A 24677-nucleotide genomic window follows, 5' to 3' on the forward strand; every position below is an offset into this window, starting at 1 on the left:
TTTTTTTTTTTTTTTTTTTTTTTTTTTTTTGGGTCTCACTCTGCCACCCAGGCTGGAGTGCAGTGGTACAATCATGACTAATTGCAACCTCTACCTCCCCAGCTCAAGCAGTCCTCCCACCTCAGCCCCCTAGTAACTGGTATCACAGGCATGCACCACCACACCTGGCTAATTTTAAGTGTTTTGTAGAGACAGGGTTTCTGTATGTTCCCCAGCATAATCTTGAACTCCTGGGCTCAAGTGATTCACCTGCCTCGGCCTCCCAAAGTGCTGAGATTATAGGTGCCAGCCACCATGCCCAACCTGTTATCAAATTTCTGATTGTCTTTTTCCACCTTCGAGATGTTTCTTTGATTTGTCCCTTTTTATGTTGTCTTCTAACAGCCCATTATTACCTCAAACCATTCTTACTGTATCAGCCTTCTGACTGGGCCTTCTACTAGGTTGACCCAGGAGTTTTTATTATATTATCCCTACGCTATTATTGAGGTTGCAAAGAGTGAGCTAACAGTAAATATAACATCACAGAAGCATATGATACTCTTAATTACTAAGTGAAGAAAATGATGTAAAAAAGTAAAAGTATGATACAATTTTATATGTGTATTTTCACATAATGCACAGCATACAGATTCTATATTTTAAAGATTATATATGCTTATTGTATTACTAATATGCTTATTGGCCATGTGTATATCTTTGGAGAAATATCTCTTCCTATATACATGTGAACATATATGTGTATGTGTATATATATATATAGACTCAAAACATTAACTGATTATTTCTGGATGATGAGGTTACTGGTGATTTTAATTTCTTTCCTTTGCAAATGCAGTTGGCTCTTGATATCTGTGGGTTCTGCATCCATGGATTTAACCAACTGCAGATTGAAAATATTCGAGGAATGAAAAGGATGGTAGCATCTATACTGAACACATACAGGCTTTTTTTTCCGCTTGTCATTATTTCTGAAACAGTACGATATAACTGCTATTTATTTATAGCATTTACATTGTATTATGTATTGTGAGTAATCTAGAGATGATTTAAAGCCTATAGGAGGATGTACGTAGGTTATATACAACTACTTTGCCATTTTATGTAAGGAATTTGAGCATATTGGATTTTAGCATCTGCAGGGGGGTCCTAGAACCAGTCTCCTATGGATACCAAGGGATGACTGAGCACGATTTCAGAGGTACCTATAATGTACCTATATTACTTTCAGAATAAGAAAAATGCATTGAAGTTTTTATCCAAAAAGAGGAATATTGACTGAAATTTAGCTAGAGCATTTTGCAGCTAGAGCCCCCACTTGAGAGCAGCATTGATTGTTATGTACACTATTTATTGAGGTGCCAGATGGTGTGACTGTGATATCATTAAAAAAGTGATTAACCTCAGTGAACCTGACATCAGAGGATTGAATACCAGCATTACAAATGTATTTGTCACTTACTGAAGTACTAACTGTTGTGTATTAGTCATACTACTTTTGATCAAAATGTTGCCAGAAATTAAGGCTGTAGACACTGCTGTGGAGTAAATCCTCCCTTGAAACATGTCTCTCTTTTTTTTGTTCTAGAAGATGGACTGTGTATATTCAGTAATCTTCTCAATTGCAAATTATTTAAAAGTTGAATTATAATATATAATAAAAAATGGTAGAAATTCATTTGCAAATAAGATATTTTCAATTTTTATTAACTTCAGATATCATTGAGCAACACTTGATGGTAAACTTCTGTAGTCATCATAACACCATAACAGCTTTAGAACCCAAGTGTCTTCATCTGCTTCTTATGGATTCAGCAATATCTTTTGGCCAGAGGTTAAATTATATAACAGTAAATATAACATCACAGAAGCATATGATACTCTTAATTACTAAGTGAAGAAAATGATGTAAAAAAGTAAAAGTATGATACAATTTTATATGTGTATTTTCACATAATGCACAGCATACAGTGCATCCTTGACTTCATCCTTAAGTTGGTTGGTAGCATAGTGATAAAATTGCTTGTTGTTATGCTATAAACCCAGTCTATCAGATTGTTATCTGCATTGACCCTTTTCCAGCTTACCATTTTTCTAAGTATGGATAATCTCCCTGAAGTTGGGCAAAGTATATCAGATGGACAAAGACCAAGAAGTCAAGGCTTCTTTAAGAGTTATGATGATGTTATAGGTTTTTGATAGTTTTTCATTGTATTCATGTCTTATTTATACCATTGACATCAGAAGGAACATTGTTGTTCATATCAAAATAATTACTTTATCCCTCCCTGCTTTTTTGTTGTTGTAACTGAAATGGGACCCACTAAGAGCTGTGTTAACTCATTTTCATCTTAAACATTAGATCATCAGAGACAGCTACCTTCAAGCCAAGCTGCTAAGTAGTAGCAAATTAGGGTCTTGAGGACCTGGGCAGGATCTGAGAAGGAGGGCAAGAGTGAGAAAAAAAACTGACCATTTGTTACTGCTAAAGCTTTGATGCTCATGTACCAAGAGGCAAGGGCAGAAACAGCAAATGTGGCTGCTTTCTGGCAAAAGAGAGGGTGCCTAGATAGGAGGACCGAATGGGTCAGTAATTAGAACAAGGACAGCATACGCTACAGTACAAGAGGGCAGTGAGTGGTCAGATCTAAAGTCAGAGCCATGGCCAGGTGCAGTGGCTTATGCCTGTAATCCCGGCACTTTGGGAGGCTGAGACAGGTGGACTGCTTGAGGCCAGGAGTTCAAGACTAGCCTGGCCAACATGGGGAAACCCTGTCTCTACTAAAAGTACAAAAATTTGCTGGGCGTGGTGGTGCACGCCTATAATCCCAGCTACTCTGGAGGCTGAGGCAGGAGAATCGCTGGAATCTGGGAGGTGGAGGTTACAGTGAGCTGAGATCGTGCCGCTACACCCCAGCCTGGGTGAAAGAGTGAAATTGCTACGTCTCAAAAAAAAAAAAGGAAAAAAGGAAAGAAAAAATAAAGTCGAAGCCAGAGCAGGAATAACAAGGCAAAGTCAGTGAGCAGCCACTCTGGGTTTAGGGTGACTCTTAACTCTAAACACCCAGGACAGTTAGGTCAATGCAACATGTGGTATCTTCAAAACTAAGGAGCATTTTATTTTATTTTATTATTTTTTAAATTATTTTTAAATGTTTGTGGGTATATAGTAGGTGTATATATTTATGGGGTACATGAGATATTTTGATACAGGCATGCAATGTGGAATAAGCATATCATGGAGAATGGGGTATCCATCCCCTCAAGCAGTTATCCTTAGAGTTACAAACAATCCAATTACACTCCTTAAGCCATTCCAAAATATACAATTAAGTTATTGACTATAGTCATCCTATTGTGCTATCAAATAGTAGGTCTTATTCATTCTTTCTATTTTTTTTGGATCCCTTAGCCATCCCCACTTCCCTCCACATTTTAAAGTGGTGCCTGAGGGCTGCCTGTCTGATGCCAGGGGCCTGTCCCTTTTGTGTTTGGGGTTTTGCACAGATTCTAACACGTTGGGAATCATATTATTTGTTTTGATGAACTTTAATTCAGTGAGAAATAGATAAGTTGTAGTCATTATGTTCTGTCTAGTCAGCAAATAAGTATATAGTACACTGTGAATATATTTTTCAGTTCACAAAAAAACACAGAAATAAAGCTGGATAGTTAAAATGTTCCTAGTATCTGGAAAAAGTCATTTATGTACAATACCTTATTCTAATAGTAGAAAATGAGAAGTTACAGTTTTAAAAGTCATAATGATTATATAGGAATAGTCCATCACTCTAGTAGTGTAATCTGGATATCTTTTTCAAGCTAGGAAGCACTCTAGAAACCTTTGGATTTCAGTACTAAACAGACTGTCTCAGCATTTCTGAAACTCACACTACAATAGAGAAATGTTTTTTAAGAGAGGCATTTATTGTTTGTTTGTCGTTTTTTTTCTCATTTTTGGATCATCTTTAAAAGGTCGTACAGAATATCTGAGCTACACTATTTTTTAAATGTAGAAAGTAGGCACCTTATTTCTATTTTATTTCTATGTATGCACAAAAATAAGGAAAGATGCCAGTAGGAGTCTGTAAAACTGCACTGTGAGGTAGGGTGATAGGAGGAGCTCAGTTTGAGTCTAGGCCCAATTGCTTTAGGGTAACTGCTTTTTCTCTCTGAACTTCATTTGTAAAATTTAGGTAATGACCTATCTTTATGGTTGTTATAAAGAAAAAACATGTGGTGGCTTCTTCATAGTCTTTGATTAGTAAATGTTTGTTTTCCTTTCAGCTTTCCTTTTGGACCTATTTACAGTTAGTTAATTACATTTTCTCATTTTCCAATCTTTAAAGAATTTGTGACTTATCACCACCTACTTAAAGTTTTTTTTTTAATCTAACAATCTCTTAATCTCTCTTGGAGGCAGAGTAGTTAGTATAACGATTTAAGCTCAGCTATATGTTTCCTGTTACTTAAAAAGATACTTTATACTGGTCATTCTTAAAAATTAAGTTTTGGGTCATTTTTGTAGTTTAATTATGTATACTTCACACATCCACAATTGATCACTACATACAGATGTCCACAATTTATACGACACTACACACATTGACATAAAATACTATGATATGAGATAATGGGATAATTTAAGAAAAAAGAAAAAAGTATTCATGTATGTTTTCCAAATAAGTTTTTCAATAAAAGCCATTTAGGCTTTTACATCAATAGGTATTATAGTTTTAAGTAGCCAAAGACTTGAGGCAATGACCATAATCTTTTAAAAAACAAATCTAAAATTTAGTTTTTATATGCATTAATAAGATAACTGAAGATAAGTGAGAAAAGTACCTTTTCCCCTTGTCTTCAATAAATATTTATTACAGTGTTTATTTTATGCCAACATTATAAACTAGAGGTTATGTCTACAATGGGGTTAATCAGATGGACAATCTGTTCTCAAGAAGCTTCCAGTTTAGTGTGAGAGAAAGGTATTGAAACTGTTATTCCAGGTTTGGAGGATGCTGTGAAGAAGCACAGGGGAAGCTGATGTACATGAATATTTCATGATGTTATTGAAGCGAAATGAAAATGACTGCTATATTTGTGTTATAGCTTAAGTTCAAATGTCAGAGTCAGATGAAATCTTTGATATATTCTTAATAGTTGATATCTGTACATAGAAGCTGTTTTAAATTTATATACAAAACAAAAAGAAGCCTCAATAATTTAATTATTGTATTAAAAAGTAAATCTGGTGTAATCTCCATCTCTCTTAACTGTTAGGAATGCCTGCTAATCATCTGTACGCTTACACTAGCTGATAAAGTGATTGCTTGTTGTAGAGCTATTATAGGTCTAAGAAATCAGTTTGCTCACCTTTTCGTTGTTGCTGCTGCTTCTGTAGGAAATTCAGTGAACATTATCACTACTTGTGTAAAGCAGTGCATCACCTAGCAACTGTTGACTGCATTTTCTCCCTGGCCAAGGTCGCTAAGCAAGGAGATTACTGCAGGTAATATATTTTTCATTTTCTCCTCTATCAGTGCCTTAGATAAGATGACATTATTCAATTAATTATAGTGTCTTTATTATAAAATATTACAGTTACTCAAATGTGTTAGACTCTTGGGAAAGTTGAATGTCATACATATATAGCTTGATTTGAAAATTAAATTCATTTCTTGCTTGCTCTGTCACTGAGTACAATGAAAGCAGATGTTAAAGTTTATGTGGGTGACTTTTTTAATAAAGTTTCAGCACTCTTTTCATTTGTTAGCTTTTACTTGAACACTTATAATTATAAAAGTTTGATTAGGCAAGAAAAGACTGAGAAGAATAGGGACTGGGGGGCATTTCAGTGATCTGTTCCTTTTGTTAAGAGCCCATATTCATCCCACTATTCTTTATTGACCTCTAAACATCCCAAAATGGAATATTTATTCTCTTTTTCATAAAGGATGTTAGCACAAACAAATCTAACTTTAAAATTCAGGTGGCCAGGCATGGTGGCTCATGCCTGTAATCCCAGCACTTTGGGAGGCCAAGGCAGGTGGATCACAAGATCAGAAGATCAAGACCATCCTGGCGAACATGATGAAACCCCATCTCTACTAAAAATATAAAAATTAGCTGGGCGTGGTGTCATGTGCCTGTAATCCCAGCTACTTGGGAAGCTGAGGTGGGAGAATTGCTTGAACCCAGGAGTTGGAGGTTGCAGTGAGCCAAGACCATGCCACTACATTCCAGTTCGGGCGACAGAGTGAGAGTCTGTCTCAAAAAAAAAATTCAGACAAAACTTTCATACAAGTTGTATGTCTTCCAAAAGCTTGAGTTTATATATACTTAAGAAAAAGTAAGGCTGGGTGTGGTGGCTCATGCCTGTAATCCCAGCATTTTGGGAGGCTGAGGCAGGAACGTCTCTTGAAACTGGGCGTTTGAGACCAACCTGGGCAACATACTGAGACCCCATCACTACAAAAATTAAAAAATTAGCTGGGCGTGGTGGTGCACACTTGTAGTTCCAGCTGCTGGGGAGGCTGAGGATTGCTTTAGCTCAGAAGTTTAAGGCTACAGTGAGCCATGATAGTGCCCATGCACTCCAGCCTGAGTGACAGAGCAAGACCCTATCTCAAAAAAAAAAAAAATGTCTAAAATGAAAAGAAAATGGGAGAATGATGATGCAGAAGTGAGGAGAGAAATCACGATCACATCATCTGTTTTCTTATTGTATTGCCTGTGTTATATCATCTTCCAAGAAGATATAAAAGAAGAATGCAGATGCCACAGTTGGAGTCTGCTTCTAACTTTCATTGAATACGGTTGAAAATTCAGAATTTTTCATTGTTCACCCATAAAGGCAAAGAGAAAAAAATTGACAGAAGGCCTTTCATAATTATTAGGTTAATCGGATGATGAATGTGAAGAGAAAGAAACCAGTGCCCTGGATATTCATGGTGATGGTGAAATTTCATGTATCAGCAAAATCTGAGATTCTGAATGCTCAGACAATATCCTAGGTGAATTTTCTCAAACTCAAGGATTGGTGTGTGAATAATGTATTTGTAAGGGCAAAATGAACTCTGTTATTCTCGTCCAGTTAATCATTCAATAGGAAACATTCATCATGTAATATTTGGTGACAAGAACCTGGACTATCCTGTTTTGCTGAAAGACGTGATAGTATTCTTCTATCTTTTATAATATTTATTCACTAAAATTTACTTGATACAAGTTATAGGTTATAATTTATAGACAGACAGGAGATTGAAAGGATATAGAAATAAAGGTACTCATTTGATTATTCTAATTGGTGTTGATAAGTCAAAAAATGAAAATATTTTGCAATTATGGAGCAAAAATGACCATCTCTTTAAGAAAATTGTAAGCTTTAAAATATTTCGAAAACTTCAAGTATTTGCATTTTCGTTGATACAAATGTGAAAAGAATCAGAAATAATCAGCTCTAGAACCTATTAGAAATGTATTGAAATTTGGAATTTAGTATTTATGAATGAATATGTTCCAGATGCATGCTTGACAGCTGATGAGCAATGATCTTCAGAATGTGTTACCCATTTCAGATATATATGCCTTGAAAACCAGGAGAATATGGAATAAAACTTTTTGAGATTTGCTGTGTTTAAATTCGTATTAAAATCTGTCATGAGGTTGATTTTTTTTTTTTTACTATCCCCTTATTCTCATTTCTGTAAAATTATTTGTGAAATGACTTTAAAGGAATATATTATATCCAGATAGTAAATGGTGAAATCTATTTTTTATGTATGTACTGGGAGTTAAAATAAACTATTGAATTTTTTAAATTACAGAATGATATATTACAGTATGACTTTTCTAAAGAAATCACAACCAGTATGATGCATACATAAACATAAATGCACAGAAGAAGTTTGGAAAAGGTAGACAGCAAGCTGGTCTCAGTAGTAACATCTGAGAAGGAGAGCTGAGAGTAAGGCAGGGCTCAGAGGGTCTTGAATACACAGCTAAAGCTGTAGATAAAATAGATGTAGAGGTCTTTAAAAAACTTAAAGAACAAGGCCAAAATATGATTCTTGTATCCAAGTAAAAGATACAAAAGGCCATAGAAAGATGTTTTAATGAAACAGTGTATGAAAATTTTAGGTCATTTCATTTCCAAGTCCAACACATAGTTTAATAATTACATCTAGAAATAATTTCATGTGATTTGCTTTATTATATTTGGTAGCAATAATCTGAACTGTTATCTTTACTAGTGAAAATATTGGTTTGATCTCAGACAATAATAGAAAAATGAAAAATAAAGCCCAGCATGGTGACATGCACCTATAGTCCCAGCCTCCTGAAGAGGCTAAGGCAAGAGGATCACTTGAGCCCAGGAGCTTGAGGCTGTAGTGTGCTATAATTGTGTCTATGAATAGTCACTGCACTCCAGCCTGGGCAGCACAGTGAGACCCTATCTCTTAAAAAAAAAAGAAAAAAGAAAAACAAGATCTCGTAAAGGTAAACTACAAGGGTGAAGCCATTTATAAGACTCTTCTAAAGTATGTGCTTCATTGCACAATTATAATAATAAATATTTTCCCAATTTTTATTTTATAGTTCAAATTTAACTTTTATACTCAAGGTTTTATTCTGGACATATGTTCTTAAAATCTATGGTTAAAGTTTTGTTTTCTGTCATACAAACAGTACTGAAATTTTCATGCTGTCTTAGAGTTTTTTTTTTTTTTTTTAAGGCTATTTCCATGCCTAGTAAATTGAAACATACTTCTTTTTGCAGACCAACTGTACAAGAAGAAAGAAAAATCATAATAAAAAATGGAAGGCACCCTGTGATTGATGTATTGCTGGGAGAACAGGATCAATATGTTCCCAACAGTACAGATTTATCAGTAAGTACCATATAATACAAAACAATAAGTTGACGTAACATCCCAAACTTTTAAATACGAAAGAAACATTTTTATAATTAAAAGTTACAGAAATTTCAACTTTGGCTTTAAATGGGCTAAGCCTGGACATAGTTTTATATTTACCATGAAATGTGGAATTGGTACTATTTCCAATGAAAGATTATCAATAGGTTTAGTAACTAAAAGTTTAGTTCTAATTAGTTATCCTAGGTAACCCAATAAAAATATTTTACATTTGTAAATACCCAATATGCAAATAGAGTTGGAATAATACCATAGTTTTGCAAATTCATGTTAGCATGTAGTGTTCCATCCTTTGTACTGTGACTATTTTCAGATGTTCTGTGAAAGAATCAGAGATGCCTTTGCAGATTCCAGTGATGAGAATTTTCATTATAGGGGCTGTATTTCTCTTACATAACACGAATGATCCTGAATACTTAATTTATTTAACACATACTTACTGAGTGCCTGTGTCTCAGGTAATAAAGCGAGTATTAGGAACAGAGAGTGGTAAGCAAGACAGAACTCTTCCCTGCCCTCACAGAGCTTGTTGTATAGCAGAGAAGACAGGCTAGTGCAATACAGCTTAGTGCATGGCATGTTGGAGGAGACCAGGATGGCCTGGGGATAGGTGGCAGGCTGACCTAACCCAAGGGCAGGGAAGCATTGAGGAATGTTCCCCAGGGATGAGATATCAAATGAAGAATGAGTCAGTGCAAGCCATGGTATTGTTAGGGGAGTATTCCAGGTAGAAGAACCAGAATGGCAGTTGTTGGAAGTGAAGCATAGCAGGATGAATTCAAGGAACTGAAAGACGATGAGTGAGGTTGGAGTGCAGAGTGTAAAGAAAGAAGTGTTCAGAGATAAGGAAGAGGCCAGTTTACTTATATGAAGAAATTTACATTTTTCCCCCTAAAAGATTAAGAATACTAGCAAGAGAGTGATAGAAGATGGGGAAAAATAGTGAAGTGGTGGCAGGGTGTGTGAGTTCCATTGTCAAAGCTAAATGGAGCTGGGCACTGAAGTGGTAAGGATTGATCTTATTCAATAATACTCCTGCAGTAGGGAAGAGTCCGATGTGAATTGAACTTGACTTCATTTTGGCATAGATGACTGGGTGTTTTAAAGGGAGTATGAGGGAACAGGGAAAGGGAATGAGCTGGGGGAGGAGAGCGAGTGAGGTGTGCTTATGTGAAACCCATGTGGGTTTACTAATTGTTTGCTAATACCACATTTCAAAGAGTCAGCTCTCTAGTCCCTAGAGTCAGCTCTCTGGTCCTTAAAAAGACAATTTTGGGTGATAGATTTATACCCCAAAGGGGCAGAAAAAGTCTTTATAATTGCAAGCTTTCTAAGGTAACTGTTCTAAGAAGGGCTTCAGCATCTGGCTGCCTGTCACCAAATTTTGGCTGGGATGGTGAATCTTGGCAACACCAAGCTTTCTCAGGCAGGTACTTTTAGTGGGGCTGGGGTCATCCTAAGGATGCAGCCTTGAGCTGTTAGAAACTATGCTAGTGGGCTTGCTTCTAAGTAGGGAGGGTGGACAAAATCATTTTTACTCAAAGTCTGTAGGTTTTTATAGGTCAGAGTTGAGAACTAGTCCAGAATAGGGCTCAGAGAAACCTGATGAGAATTTGGTCAAGGACATGGGGTGAAATGGGATGTTGATGGGTCAAAAAATTAATATGTAGGGAGTAGTTATGTGAGAGAGAAGGTATCAGAGAATAAAATGCCTGACTTTCTGATATCAGATGTGGTGTTCTTCTAGGTGATGGCAAGATCCTATGTATGGCTATAGAAGGTGGGTAGCAGAAGGGAGAAGGTCTTTGGAGATGAAGAGATCAAGGAACAGAGTTTGGGAAAAAGTTGTCCGTGTGAATGTTGAAATCTAAGATAACAGCAAGATTAGCCATAGAGGACAACAAGGATCCAGGTGTCCGAGATTGCAAGGAATGGTGATTGGGAATTGTGAAGTTTATAGATGGCTTAGATTGAGGACAGACAGTGGTAAAGCCCTAAGGAAGCAAAGAAGAACTTCTGAACCCTGAACCCTGAGGTATATGGTCCGTGGTTGGATGTGGCAGAAAAAGGTCAGCCCCCAAATGAGGGAGCTGCAGGGGAATAACAAACAGCCAGCCAGGTTTCATTTTAGTGTATGAAGGAAATGTTAAGCAAGGTAGTTAGAAACAGAAGTACTAAGGAACTTTTCTGAGGACAGTGAAAAATTGAGATGTAGGGTAGCATTTGGAATGTAGGTCAGAGAAAGCTCAGAATAGTAGTGAGCTGGGACTGTAACAGAGTATTCTACCTCGGGCTGTGAGCAAGGGTGGCAGAGATGTGTGGCATTGTGCATTTGGCTGGCCATGAGAGGCGGATGTGAAAGGAAATACTTTGAATGACATCTAGTTTAATATTGCATTTTCATATCATAACAAGACTTGTTGGTAGTATATAATGCATGTCTTAGTCTGTTCAGCTGCTGTAACAAAATATCATAGACTGAGTAGCTCATAAATAACAGAAATTTATTTCTCAGAGTTCTAGAGACTGGAAAGTCCAAGATCAAGGTACCAGCAGATCAGTTTCTGGTGAGGGCCTGTTTCCTGGTTCCTAGATGGCACCTCACATGGTGGAATGGGTAAAGGGTCTCTTACCCATGTACTCACACAGTGGAAGGGGTAAGGGGTCTTTCTCAGGCCCTCATGAACTTACCATCTCCTGAAGGCCCCATCTTCTAATACCATTGCCTTGCAGGTTAGGATTTCAACATACGAATTTGGGAGAGACACAAATATTCATACCATAGCAACCTGAGACCCAGTGTCTATAAACCTGTTCATACGTATTAGGAAATTTTTATATTTATTAATCAAACAAGTTAATAAGTACCAATCTTTTTACTGTTTTTAAAAAGAAGACTATGTCTTTGGGAGGCCTAGGTGGGAGGATCAGTTGAGGTCGGGAGGTCGAGACCAGCCTGGCCAACATGGCGAAACCCTGTCTCTACTAAACATATAAAAATTAGCTGGGCATGGTGGCGCCTCCCTGTAATTCCAGCTACTCGGGAGGCTGAGGCAGGAAAATTGCTTGAACCTGGGAGGCCACTGCACTCTAGCCTGAGCAACAGAGTGAGACTGTCTCAAAAAAAAAAAGACTATGTCAACATAAGAATTTTTTTTCAGTTCTCATAATACCAGTAGGATACAGCTTTTCTTGAGAAAGTAATGTAAGTTAAATATAAACAAAGCAACTAAATATTAGGACTATAAGTCTCTTAAAATAATTTCCTGTTACTGTTTCCATGCCCATCTACTTGACCCCAAGAATATTACCCCAAGAAATTGACTTCTTTCTTTCATTTTTTCTTTCCTTTCTCATTCTTTTCTTTTAAAAGTATGTTATGCTTTAATANTCTCATAATACCAGTAGGATACAGCTTTTCTTGAGAAAGTAATGTAAGTTAAATATAAACAAAGCAACTAAATATTAGGACTATAAGTCTCTTAAAATAATTTCCTGTTACTGTTTCCATGCCCATCTACTTGACCCCAAGAATATTACCCCAAGAAATTGACTTCTTTCTTTCATTTTTTCTTTCCTTTCTCATTCTTTTCTTTTAAAAAGTATGTTATGCTTTAATAAAAGATTTGAAGAACTAAAATAGCCTTCTAATTACAATAATGTTTTAAAGAACATTGAACTCTTTTACTTAAATCTTTACAAAATAAATGGAGTAATTTTTTTTCCCAAGCAGGCACCTCAGAATATTCCAGAATATTCGTTTCTATTACATATGCTTTTTCTAACTTGAGTAGGAGTTGATATAGAACTGTTGCTATGGTGAAGTGCATTCTATTTTTCAGGGTAAAAATTTATATATAGGGATAGTGTTGAGAAAGAACTTACGTAAAATTCAATTTAAAATATTTTATGAATGTTAATTATAAAATATACCCTGAAAATAATTTCAAAGTTAAATGACATTGTTGTTTTTGATAATCACAGGGTTTTAAGAACTGGTGTTTTGTAAATGTAATTAAGAGTATACTTTTCTGTATTCTCTATTACGTGAACTTATTATAGTGCCTCTGAATAAGCCAACTTTCTGCCCGCTTTTCCTCTCCCAGTTTTAAGAATACTTTTTAAAACCCTCTTTCTTTTTTTCCTCTTCCTTGATTCACTGTATAATCCAAGCATTTATACATGTGGTCACCACTGGAGCTTCCTCCTCCACTCTGCCCATCTCCATGGATTCTCTACTCTGCAGCCACAAGGCTTCTGGAACCTGCCATGCCACTCTCCCTTTTGAATTCATGCTTCACACTCCAGCCAGATTGGAGTTCATGCCGTTCCCAAGTCACTGTGCCTCTGGGACTTGGCAGATGGTGTTCCCTCTGCCTAGAATGTCATCTTTCCCCACCCCAACTACTCCCGCCTCACACACTCCCACATCCACCCACCAATCACCCACCCCACTCCCCAGCTCTGGTTTGTTCAAGTCTTGCCTTGGATGTCAGCTCTTGCACTCAGCCTTCCTTTGCCCAGCTGGGATGGGTAGCCCTCTCACATACCCTTGCCACTCTGTTTCTCCACATCTCAGTACTTATTCCACCAAATTATAATCATTGTTTTTTTTTGTCTGCCTTTCCCAGTGGACTGTAAGCATGAAGCAAACAGGGACTGTACTCTGTCACCTATGTGTAATCCCTGGATCAGGCACAGTTCTCTGGCACATAGCTGGCACCTAATCAGATTGATTAAATCAGTAAGGATTAGCTGGAAACCTTTAGCAGTCTCCAAGTCTCACTTGAAATTTTTGCCCTTTATTTTCTACACAAAATGTTATTTTTCAGGATATTATATGGGGATTTCTCCAATTTACAGAATAATTTTACTGTCAAACTAAAAGGGAAATTTGGGATCTTTTAGTGTAACCACCTCTTCATACTTCTGAGTAAACTATGGTTCAGAAAGGGGAAATGATCTGCCAGAAGTTACTCAGGATGCGTCGTCTTGAACTGTTTCCCAAAACATAAACATATTTTAAGGCAAACCATTGCTTTCCAACCTTTTTCACTTTGCATCATATAGAAAATGGTAGTATTTTAATGGAACACTGGATTAAAAGGAGAAGGAAGAGGTTGCTCAGGGGCCAAGGAGGCTGGCCCAGGGACTGTGGCTGCCCCAGCCCCACCTGCCACCTGTGGGTTAAGGGGTCAGTGTCTTTGCACCCTGTCACCTTGTGAGGCAGCCCAGGACTGCTGCTTAGGGAAAACCCAGAGTACCCACTGCAATCTCAGCTCTGCCAGGATTGTTTGTTTGCTAAAGCAAATGACTGTTTTTTTAGTGGATGGATTTTCAACAGCAGTTAAAGTTGGGGTTTTCAGTTCATTTGTAAGGTTTTTGTTTTTAGTATAAATAATATAAATTTCAACTGATGGAGGGGAGGGGAGAGAGTGGTTGACAGCTTCTCAGTTTGTTAGGTGGGAAGAAAATGAGTCAAACATGCAGAACAGGAAGATTCCCAGGAAGCGCTCGAACCCTGTAACTCTCTGGCCCAAGCGGAATTCACCACCCAGGTGTTTTATTGCTGGGACAGGGTAGACACTGAGATGCTAGTCACAGTCCCTTCTTTTGAGATCAAGATGGGCCTGGGGTGCTTCAATTGTTAGCTCCGCATGTGGTATGGAATGGGTGCTCATGCGTTTGTTACATGAACAAGTGCTTGAAGCTGGTAAAGGTGAGGACAGACTTCTCAATTCCTTCCCTTATCTCAGCACAAATAATGTCTAGCTGGCCCAGAAATACTTGCTTTGGCTGTATAAAAGTTTAAAAAACTAATTACAGTAATATTCATAAGCTGTTGGCAATTTGTGGCTAATTACCAAGCAGAACAGTAATAATGTATACCATAAAATATGTCTGAGCTTTAAGCTTGATTTAATTCCATGGCTAAATTACATTCTCATAGATTATGCTGTAAAGGTGTTTTTCACATAGCATGATCTTTGAATCATGGGCCCATGGATTAAAATTCTGGGAAATATTAATGGCAATTGAATATTGTTTTCCTGTCAGTCCTTTCCTCTGGTTCTTCTCTCTCCTGCTTCTGAAATAATGGATAGAGAAGAACGTTTGTCTGATAAAGTGTTCTGACCTGCACTGCTGTCTGTGCTCACAATGGCCCTCCCCTCTCTTCTTATCTCTTACCTGTCTGCAATGATTGGACTCACACTCTTCCTGCAGGACCCAACAAAACACTGCCTCTTCCTGAGAGCCTTCACCAGCCTCTGGCCAGAAAAAATCCCTTTCTTTGCTCTGGTTTTAAAGTTCTCACGTACTACTTTTGGTACACAGGTGTAGTGGGAAAGCGACTCACAGTGGTAGGAGATTTAAATTCAAATCCTGCTCTGCTCTCGTTTCACTGTCATTTTGGATAGACTGCGATACTTGCTGGGTCTTGGTTTCCTCATCTATAAAAGGAGGTGAGTGAGCTGGGGCACAGCCAGCCTTCACACCCAGGGGAATGTAAATTGGGCAGGATCCAGGTGTTGGAGGGATTTAAGTCCTGACTTTGGCATCTCAACGTGCAGCTGGTGCTACTCTCCAACCTCATTTCCCCTCTTTTTGTTTCTAGTTCACCTTGGGTTAAAAGTGCAAAGATTTGGCTGAGAGCTTGTCTGGAGGAGCCTTTAACTCAAGAGTCTCTTACCATAACCTGCTGTTGATTGATATTTTCAAGGAATAAAACACTTTGAAACTACCAAACTTTTTCCGGCAGTCTGTAGCTCTTATAAAAATAGTTCTCCTGTAATAATTCTTTAAAGGCAGTTGTCAATATTTATGCCTGTCAAGGAAGATAGCACCTTTTTTTTTTTTTTTTTTTTTTTAATCGCAATGAGTATTTCGAGTGTTGGTAAAATTAGCCTCCCTGTTTTTTTTTTTTTTTTTTTTTTTACGGAAAATTAGCTTTTCAGGTCTTGGAAAATAACATGTGACAATTTTATTTTTATTTTTTTTCTGCTGTACATCTCCTGACTTTAGGGATATTATGACTGTCCATCATTCTAGTGTACTCAGTGATGAACACAAGGAGCTAAAGCTTTTCTTCTCCTATTTAGTAGTGACTGATTCCCTGTCGTTTGGCAAGCGTCCCCATTGAGACAGGTCAGAGGATGAACTTCCCTTAACATTCCAGTTCTGCGACTTAGTTGTTTTACATTGCTCAGCAAGATATTTAGCTTCTCTAGGCCTGTTTCCTCGCCTGTATAATGGGAATCCAGTAATATTAGTATCACCCTGTGATGCTGTTTTAAGAACTAAATGAGGTGATACATATAAAATCATTAGCACAGTGCCTGGCACTTGTTATCTGTGATTTTCTTATGATACCTTGAAGTTTGCCTTTTATTTTTAGATCTTCTCTTCCCCCACAGAAGTTGACATTCTATGTGGAAGTTGCTTAGTTATCACAAGTTTAGACTCACTGTTTAGATACTGGATAAACAATACTAAGATCTTATTGATTGATGATATTCAGACAGATATTGCCAATACTAAAGTGAGCACTTAAAATAATGTACTTCTAGTCTCTCCATAGGTTCGCCAAGGCAGTCCTCTCTAGTTGTTATCCAGAAACATAGTCCCTTCAGCGCGATACTTCAGCTTTTGTTTGCTGTCATTTCCAGTGGGCTCCAGAGTAGGTGGAGAGGTGGTTATTGCCAACTTTCGGATTCTGGCTATTTGGTTAGAACACTCACTCGTACTCACTGGTCTTGCAGATAGATTTTATGTGTCTTTTATATCTGAGAACCCTTGATGTGTGCTGCCTCAAATACACACGATCCTTGCTAAAAGAGAGATTAACACATTAGATGAGTGAAATGTCTTGACCATTTCCTTACTTATTGTGTCATCTTGAGAACCGTGGAAACACGGGAGTCATATGTTCCTGACAGATTTTTATACAGAATGCAAATGATTGTTTTTGAAATGTAAACATGGTGGAAATCTCCGCTGTAATGCCTTTCCTGTATTACATTCATCTCTTTGATCTATTTATTGGGTGCCTTCTTTGTGCCAAGCCTTGTTCTAGGCAATGGGGATGAACTAGAAGACACGGTTCCTGCTCTCATGAGAACTTACTTTCTAGCAGTGAGATTGATAATAAGCAAGAAAATTCAGGTAGTTTCAGAGAAGGTTAAAACAAAATAAAATGGGCTGATGTGATAGAGAATGACAGAGCAGAAGGGCTTCTGTAGATTGGGTGGCCAACGAAGGTGTGTCCTGGGAGTTGATATTTGAGTGTAGACCTGTAGAAAGGCCTTAAGGCAGGAACGAGCATGTTGTATTCTGGCAGGTGGAAGGAGAGCAGAAATTAAGTCTGGCTAGCACCAAGTGAACACGGTGGAGGGTAGTAGAAGAATAGGTCAGAGGCAGACCTGGCCTTTAGACTATGACCTTTAGACACTCAGAAGTGCTCTGAGGATCTGGATGAGGGCTTTTAGCAAAAGACAAGTTCTGTTTTACTTTTTATGACAGTCACTCTGGCTGCCCTATGGAGAGTGGATTGTGGGCAGAGGAGAAGCAGGAAGACCCAGCAGGAGCCACTGCAGTCACCTGTCAGGGCAGTGGCAGTGGGCACAGAGGCAGGCGGTTTTATGCACCTAGAGGACCTCCTGATTCTTCAGTCTCGTGTCTTTTTTCCCGCTGGTGTTTACTAGAGGGCCTGGTGTACAACTTTATCTCCCACTGGCGGTCTCTTAGGGCTTACTAGGAAAGCCACCATGTTGTCACCTACAAATATTTGAGTTTAGTGGATTGAACACATTTAGCTCCTAAAGCCTTGAAGTTAGTTCTTCTTTGACATCCTCAAATCCTGGGGTGAGGAAGTGGGGCTGGAAAAAAATCTGTCTCCACAACAGTATCCCCAAGTCTGACCAGGTTCACCATGCACCACTTTTCCCAGGTACTTCATGCAAACGATTTCCACAACTTCTCATCTTTCAAACAAATCTGGGACAGAGCTCTGGTGCCAATTTAATTCCTGCTCTTTCATTCCACCCAGGGCTACATATTCAAGCAATGTACCTGAATTTAGAGTAAGAGATCGTTTAATTCAGCTCCCTGATTTTAGAGGGGAGGAAACTGAAGCCTAGAGAGGTGCATTGACTTGCCCAAATTCCATACTAGAAACCACCTTTCTTGACTTGTGAGCCAATTCTTTATTCATATTTATACTTTTATTTTCACACTCTGTCATTTTCTTGCTTATCAAGGCTCTCATAGAAATTGACACCACAGTGAAAATTTTTGTATAATACTTGACATAGTATGCATTCAATGAACAAATGGTTGTTAGTACTCTCATTGCTGTAGAATCCATTTACAAATAAGTGTTAGATTGAGTTTCGAAATACAAAGAAAGGGAGGAAATTGCTCCTTAATTCCAAAGACAGCCACTGTTAACATTTTGGAATGTTTCCTTTGTCTTTCTTTGCAATATTTTTTAAAATAGCCATTTTTTATATAAAAAATTTTATATCCCGCTTTTTTAGTTAATATTATAACATGAATATTTTCCTATATTCTTAAAAGTCTTCAGATAATTTTTAATGGCTTTGTGGTTTTCAACAGTATGGATATATCATAATTGCCTTAAAAGTTTCACTGTTTTACCTACTCTTTGCTGTCATGAATAATCCTGCCATGGTACCTCATGGAATTGATTCTTAAAAAAAAAAAAAAAAAAAAAAAATTGGGAGCCCATAGTAGGTGTATATATTTATGGGTAACATGAGATGTTTTGATACAGACACAGAATGTGTAATGTTACCCTCACATGAGGGCAACTGGGATATCCATCACCTCAGGCATTTATCCTTTATGTTACAGACAGTCCAGTTATACTCTTTTAGTTATTTTTAAATGTACAATAAATTTTGTTGACTATAGTAACCATGTTGTCCTATCAAATACTAGATCTTACTCATTGTATGTAACTATATATTTGTACCCAAGGACTATTCACCCTCTTCACCACCTACCACCCTTCCCAGGCTCTGGTAACCATCCTTCTACTCTTTATCTCCATGAGTTCGATTGTTTTAATTCGTGGCTGGCTTATTTCACTTAACATAATATCCTCCAGTTCCATCCATGTTGTTGCAAATGACAGGATCTTATTCTTTTTTATGGCTGAATAGTACTCCATTGTGTATATGTACCACATTTTCTTTATCTATTCATCTGTTGTTGGACACTTAGTTTACTTCCAAATCTTGGCTATTGTGAATAGTGCTGCAATAAACATGGCAATGCAGGTATCTCTTCGATATACTGATTTCCTTTCTTTTGGGCATATATATACCTAGCAGTGGAATTGCTGGATCATATGGTAGTTCTATTTTTAGTTTTCTGAGGACCTTTAACTGTTATCTGTAATGGTTGTACTAACTTACATTCCTACCAATAGTGTACAAGAGTTACCTTTTCTCCACATTCTCATCAGCATTTGTTATCACCTATCTTTTGAATATGTCATTTAACTGGGGTGAGATGGGTGGTTTCGATTTGCATTTCTCTGATGATCAATCATGTTGCACCTGTTCATATGCCTGTTTGTTATTTGTATGTCTTCGTTTGATCTTTTGCCCATTTTAAAATTTTTTTTTAGTTTTTTTCCTGTTGAGTTCTTTGAGCTCCTTGTATAGTCTGGTTAGCCTTCCTTTATCAGATGGATGGTTTGCAAATATTTTCTCTCATTTTGTGGGTTGTCTGTTCACTATGTTGATTGTTTCTTTAGCTGTGCAGATTTTTATTTAATAACTTGATGTGATCCCATTTGTCCATTTTTGCTTTGGTTGCCTGTGTTTGTGGGATATTCCTCAAGAAGTTATTGCCCAGACCAGTGTTCTGGAGATTTTCCCCAATGTTTTCTTGTAGTTGTTTCGTAATTTCAGGTTTTAGATTTAAGTTTCTAATCCATTTTGATTTGATTTTTTTACATGGTGAGACGTAGGAGTCCAGTTTCATTCTTCTGCATATGGGGGTATTGAAGAGACTGTTTTTTCACCAGCATATGTTCTTGGCACCTTTGTCAAAAATGAGTGCACTGTAGGTGTGTGAATTTCTTTCTGGGTTCTCTATTTTGTTCCATTGGTCTATGTGTCTGTTTTTATGCCAGTACCATGCAGTTTTGGTTACTATAGCTCTGTAGTATAACTTGAAGTCAGATAATGTGATTCCACCAGTTTTGTTATTTTTGCTTAAGATGGCTTTGGCTATTCAGATCCTTTTGTGTTTCCATATAAATTTTAGGATTATTTTTTCTATTTCTGTGAAGAATGTCATTGGTCTTTTAATAGGGATTGCATTGAATCTGTAGATTGCTTTAGGTAGTATGGACACTTAATATTTATTCTTCCAGTCCATGCATGTGGAATATCTTTCCCTTTTTGTGTGTCCTCTTCAGTTTTTTGCATTAGTTTATGTAGAGCCCTGGGACTTTGAACGAACATAGATGGTAGTCAGACAGTGGTCACCATGGGCCTTGGGTGAGACCCAGTGTTGCACTGGATTCAGGTCTGACCTGGTGAGCATTGAAAAATTAGGTATTTATTGTAGCCTTCACAGTCTAGCTTGTTTGTACTTGTCCTTGGGAAGGCTTTCTAAGTATTCAAAGGGACTTGGGTGTTCTGATCTAAATCTGTGGTCACTGCAGCTGTGTCTGCATTAGGGGGCACCCTAAGCCCAGTAATGCTATAGCTCTTGTAGACTCTTAGAGGTACCACCTTGGTGGTCTTGCATACTGTTCTGGAAAATTCCCTGGATTCCTAGGCAAAGACTCTTGTCTCTTCCTTTACTTTCCCCCAAACAAATGGAGCCTCTCTGTTTTTGCTGAGCCACCTAGAGCTGAGGAAGGGGTGACACAAGCACCTCTGTGACCACCGCCACTGGGACTGCACTGGGTCTGACCTGAAGCCAGCACAACACTGGGTCTTACCCAAGGCCCATAGTGACCACTGTCTGACTACCACCTATGTTCACTCAAAGTCCTCGGATCTACAGTCAGCAGGTGGCAAATCCAGCCTGAAGGGCTATCATTGTTTATACCACCATGCCTGGCAATAGTGAATGAAACTCTGGGAGGGAAGTAATTAATGTGACCTTGATGATATGTATATGATTAGGCAGCCCTGTTCTTGGTTAGCCTTCAACAATAGGTATCTTCTTGGTCACTGTCACAGGAGTGAAGACAGAATAGAATAACTTACCTTGTAATGATTACAACTTATCTTGTAATCCATGGGTGGATTCCAAGACCCACAGGAATCCACCCATGATCTCCAGAAAGTGAAGTTTTTATTTGAAGTTTGTTCTAGTCTAACAACTTTCATCACATTTTGTGTTTCAGTAGATGCCAAAGGAAAGCACTGAGTGTGTTGGTATTTCTCTTGCCTGCTTCAGCAGTGTCTGGCTCTCAAAGTTGTAGTCTTGGTACCTAACTTCAGAGCAAAACAGCCAAGAGCGTTAAAACTGCTATGTGGGTTGGGAAACAAACGTAGTGATCAGGCAAGCCATTTTAGAAGGGATGGTGGAAAAAACTGCTCCATACACTTAAGTCTTCTTAATATTATTTTTGACTTTTCAAGCATCTAAATTTCCTCTAATGTACACAAATACTGAAATAGACATTATAATTTATTTATTAGAAAATTTGAGATATTCTACACTTTAAATACATTGAACTTGTATCATAGAACTTTTAAATGATGAAGAATCTAATATTTTATGTAACTATGTAAGTCTAAGGAGATTACTTAGAGTAATTTTTTGTCTTCACTTTCAATATGATGCTCCCCTCCCTTTTTTTGAGATGGAGTCTTACTCTGTCGCCCAGGCTGGAGTGCAGTGGCTTGATCTTGGCTCACTGCAGCCTTCGCCTCTGGGGTTCAGGCGATTCTCCTGCCTCAGCCTTCTGAGGAGCTGGGACTACAGGTGTGCGCCACCACGAGCTAATGGGTTTCACCATGTTGGCCTGGCTGGTCTCAAACTCCTGACCTCAAGCGATCTGCCCGCCTTGGCCTCCCAAACTACTGGGATTACAGGCGTGGGCCACTGCCCGGCCTCAGTATGATACCTTTTGATGACAACAAAAACCTTAACTTTAATGAAGTTGAATGTATCAGTCCTTCCTTTTATGGGTGAATGGTGTTGTGCCTTAAATAAGGAATTCTTTCAATCCCTGAGGTCTTAAACATATTCTCCTATAATTTTTTATCAACATTTTAAAGTTTAATTTTCAAATTTAAGTCATTAATCAATCTACTCAGAATTAATTAATTAATTAATTTATTTATTTATTAAGACAGAGTTTTGCTCTTGTTGCCCAGGCTGGAATGCAGTGGCGCGATCTTGGCTTACCACAACCTCTGCCTCCTGGGTTCAAGTGATTCTCCTACCTCAGCCTCCCGAGTAGCTGGGATTACAGTCATGTGCCACCACACCCGGCTAATTTTGTGTTTTTGGTAGAGGCGGGGTTTCTCCATGTTGGTAGACTTCTGTTGAACTCCTGACCTCAGGTGGTCCACCCACCTCAGCCTCCCAAAGTGCTGGGATTACAGGCATGAGCCACCGTGCCTGACCCAGAATTTATTTTTATGCATGATATATGTTAGGAATCTAATATCTTTCTATATGGATAATCAATTGTTTTGTACCAATTTTCAAATCATCCTTTTCCCATCAGTTTATGGAATTATTTATCATATATTAAGTTTCCAAATTTTTATGGGACTGTTTTGAACTCTTACTTTTCACTGGTCAGTGTTTGTCTGTAAGCCAGAATCACACAAACTTATTTACTATAGCATTATAATAACTTTTTACATCTGTAGGGAAAGTTCTCCCCCTCTATTTTCTAATAAAACTTTCTGACTTCTCTTTAGCATTTGCTCCTCTCTTTATTTTAGAATCAACTTACTCAATTAATTGGGGGAAAATTTTTGAGATTTTTTTAGAATTGCATTGACCCTATAGATCCATTTGGGGAGGTGTTGACATCTTTGTGATATATATGTGAGCATATGAATATGTCCCTCCATGAAAACAGTAGATACAGTGAGTACTCACTTAACATTCTCAGTGGGTTCTTGGAAACTGCTGGCTGGGTATGAACTCTTACACCTGTAATCCCAGAACATTGGGGGGCTGAAGTGAGAGGATCACTTGAGCCCAGGACCAGCCTGGGATGGGGAGACCCCATCTCTCCAAAGAATTACCGAGATGTTGGCCGGGTGCGGTGGCTCAAGCCTGTAATCCCAGCACTTTGGGAGGCCGAGACGGGCGGATCACGAGGTCAGGAGATCGAGACCATCCTGGCTAACACGGTGAAACCCCGTCTCTATTAAAAAATACAAAAGCTAGCCGGGCGAGGTGGCGGGTGCCTGTAGCCCCAGCTACTCGGGAGGCTGAGGCAGGAGAATGGCTTAAACCCGGGAGGCGGAGCTTGTAGTGAGCTGAGATCCGGCCACTGCACTCCAGCCTGGGCGACAGAGCGAGACTCCATCTCAAAAAAAAAAAAAAAAAAAAAAAAAAGAATTACCGAGATGTGATGACACCCACCTGTGGTCCCAAATACTTGGGAGGCTGCGGCAGGAAGATCTCTTGAGGCACAGAAGGTTGAGGCACAGTGAGCCATGTTTGCACCACTGCACTCTTGCCCAGGTGACAGAGCAAGACCCTATTTCAAAAAAAAAGAAAATAACTGCAACTTTAAGTGAAATGACGTATAATGAAACCAATTTTACCATAGGCTAATGGATATAAACAAAGTTAATATTTTGTCATATTATGTCGTATTTGTCATATTTGTCGTACTATGTCATATTTCTGGCCACAGAAAACATCATCAAACTTCTAAATAAAGACCCAACACACTTCTAATATTAAACATTGAAATAAGTATGAGCTATATGTTTAAGAAATATTAATAAAAACAAATAACATTGTTATATACATAATTTTTGGTAAATCAGGGAGTAACAGAGGTCATAGTGATGGTGGGTTAAATCAAGGAGTAAATGTTTGTGTAGTGAAGATTGTAAGAAGCACCTCCTCCTACCATGCAGCTCAAAAACAAGTAATACATATGGCAGACTTGCTTATCACTTTTGTGTTACATCAGTTTATTGTCATGCATTTGTGTGATTATCACATACTTTATGAATTTTTACTTGACAATCATTTGTATTCATTCATTTTCCAACCCACTTACTCCATTTCAGAGTCATGGGTAGCCAGAGCCTATCCTGGCAGTGCAGGGCACCAGGCAGGAACCAGCCCTGGACAGGATGCCATCCCATCACAGGGCGCACACACACACACACTCAGACCGGGGCTATTACACCAATGAACCTAACTTGCACATCTTTGGCATGTGGGAGGAAACTGGAATACCCAGAGAAAATCCACACAGGCTTAGGGAGAATATGCAAAGACAGTGCCCCGGCTGGGAATGTATTTTTCTTTATTAATTTTGTAATAAAATGAAATTGAATGAAATGACATTATTTGAGGACCTGCTGTATTTTTATTTTGGTTTTAAGTCCTTTCAGTAAAGTTTTAAAGTGTTCTCTATAAAGGATTTTTACATCTTTTATTAGATTAATTACTAAGTACTTTTTGTTAGTATATAGATCATATCTTTTTTACAATAGTCTTCTAACTATTTGCTGCTCATTTTTTTTTTTTTTTTTTTTT

The 24677-nt window shown here is 38.1% G+C and overlaps 1 protein-coding gene across 4 annotated transcripts in view; it reads left to right on the plus strand.

The window, feature by feature from the left end:
* The window catches only part of MSH3 (mutS homolog 3), a 230083-nt gene that overhangs the window by 129548 nt on the left and 75858 nt on the right, over positions 1–24677 (plus strand). For all 4 annotated transcript variants that reach the window (XR_001885336.1, XM_017870930.1, XM_017870931.1 and 1 more), the window contains exons 18-19: positions 5402–5509; positions 8780–8891. Coding sequence is in view for 3 of the 4 variants with exons in the window: in XM_017870930.1 (XP_017726419.1) it covers positions 5402–5509; positions 8780–8891 (220 nt within the window). In the remaining variant the exon portion in view is untranslated. The remainder of the gene's footprint in view (positions 1–5401; positions 5510–8779; positions 8892–24677) is intronic.

Source organism: Rhinopithecus bieti, unplaced genomic scaffold, assembly GCF_001698545.2.
Source record: "Rhinopithecus bieti isolate Rb0 unplaced genomic scaffold, ASM169854v2 scaffold_5216, whole genome shotgun sequence".
Classification (NCBI taxonomy): domain Eukaryota; kingdom Metazoa; phylum Chordata; class Mammalia; order Primates; family Cercopithecidae; genus Rhinopithecus; species Rhinopithecus bieti.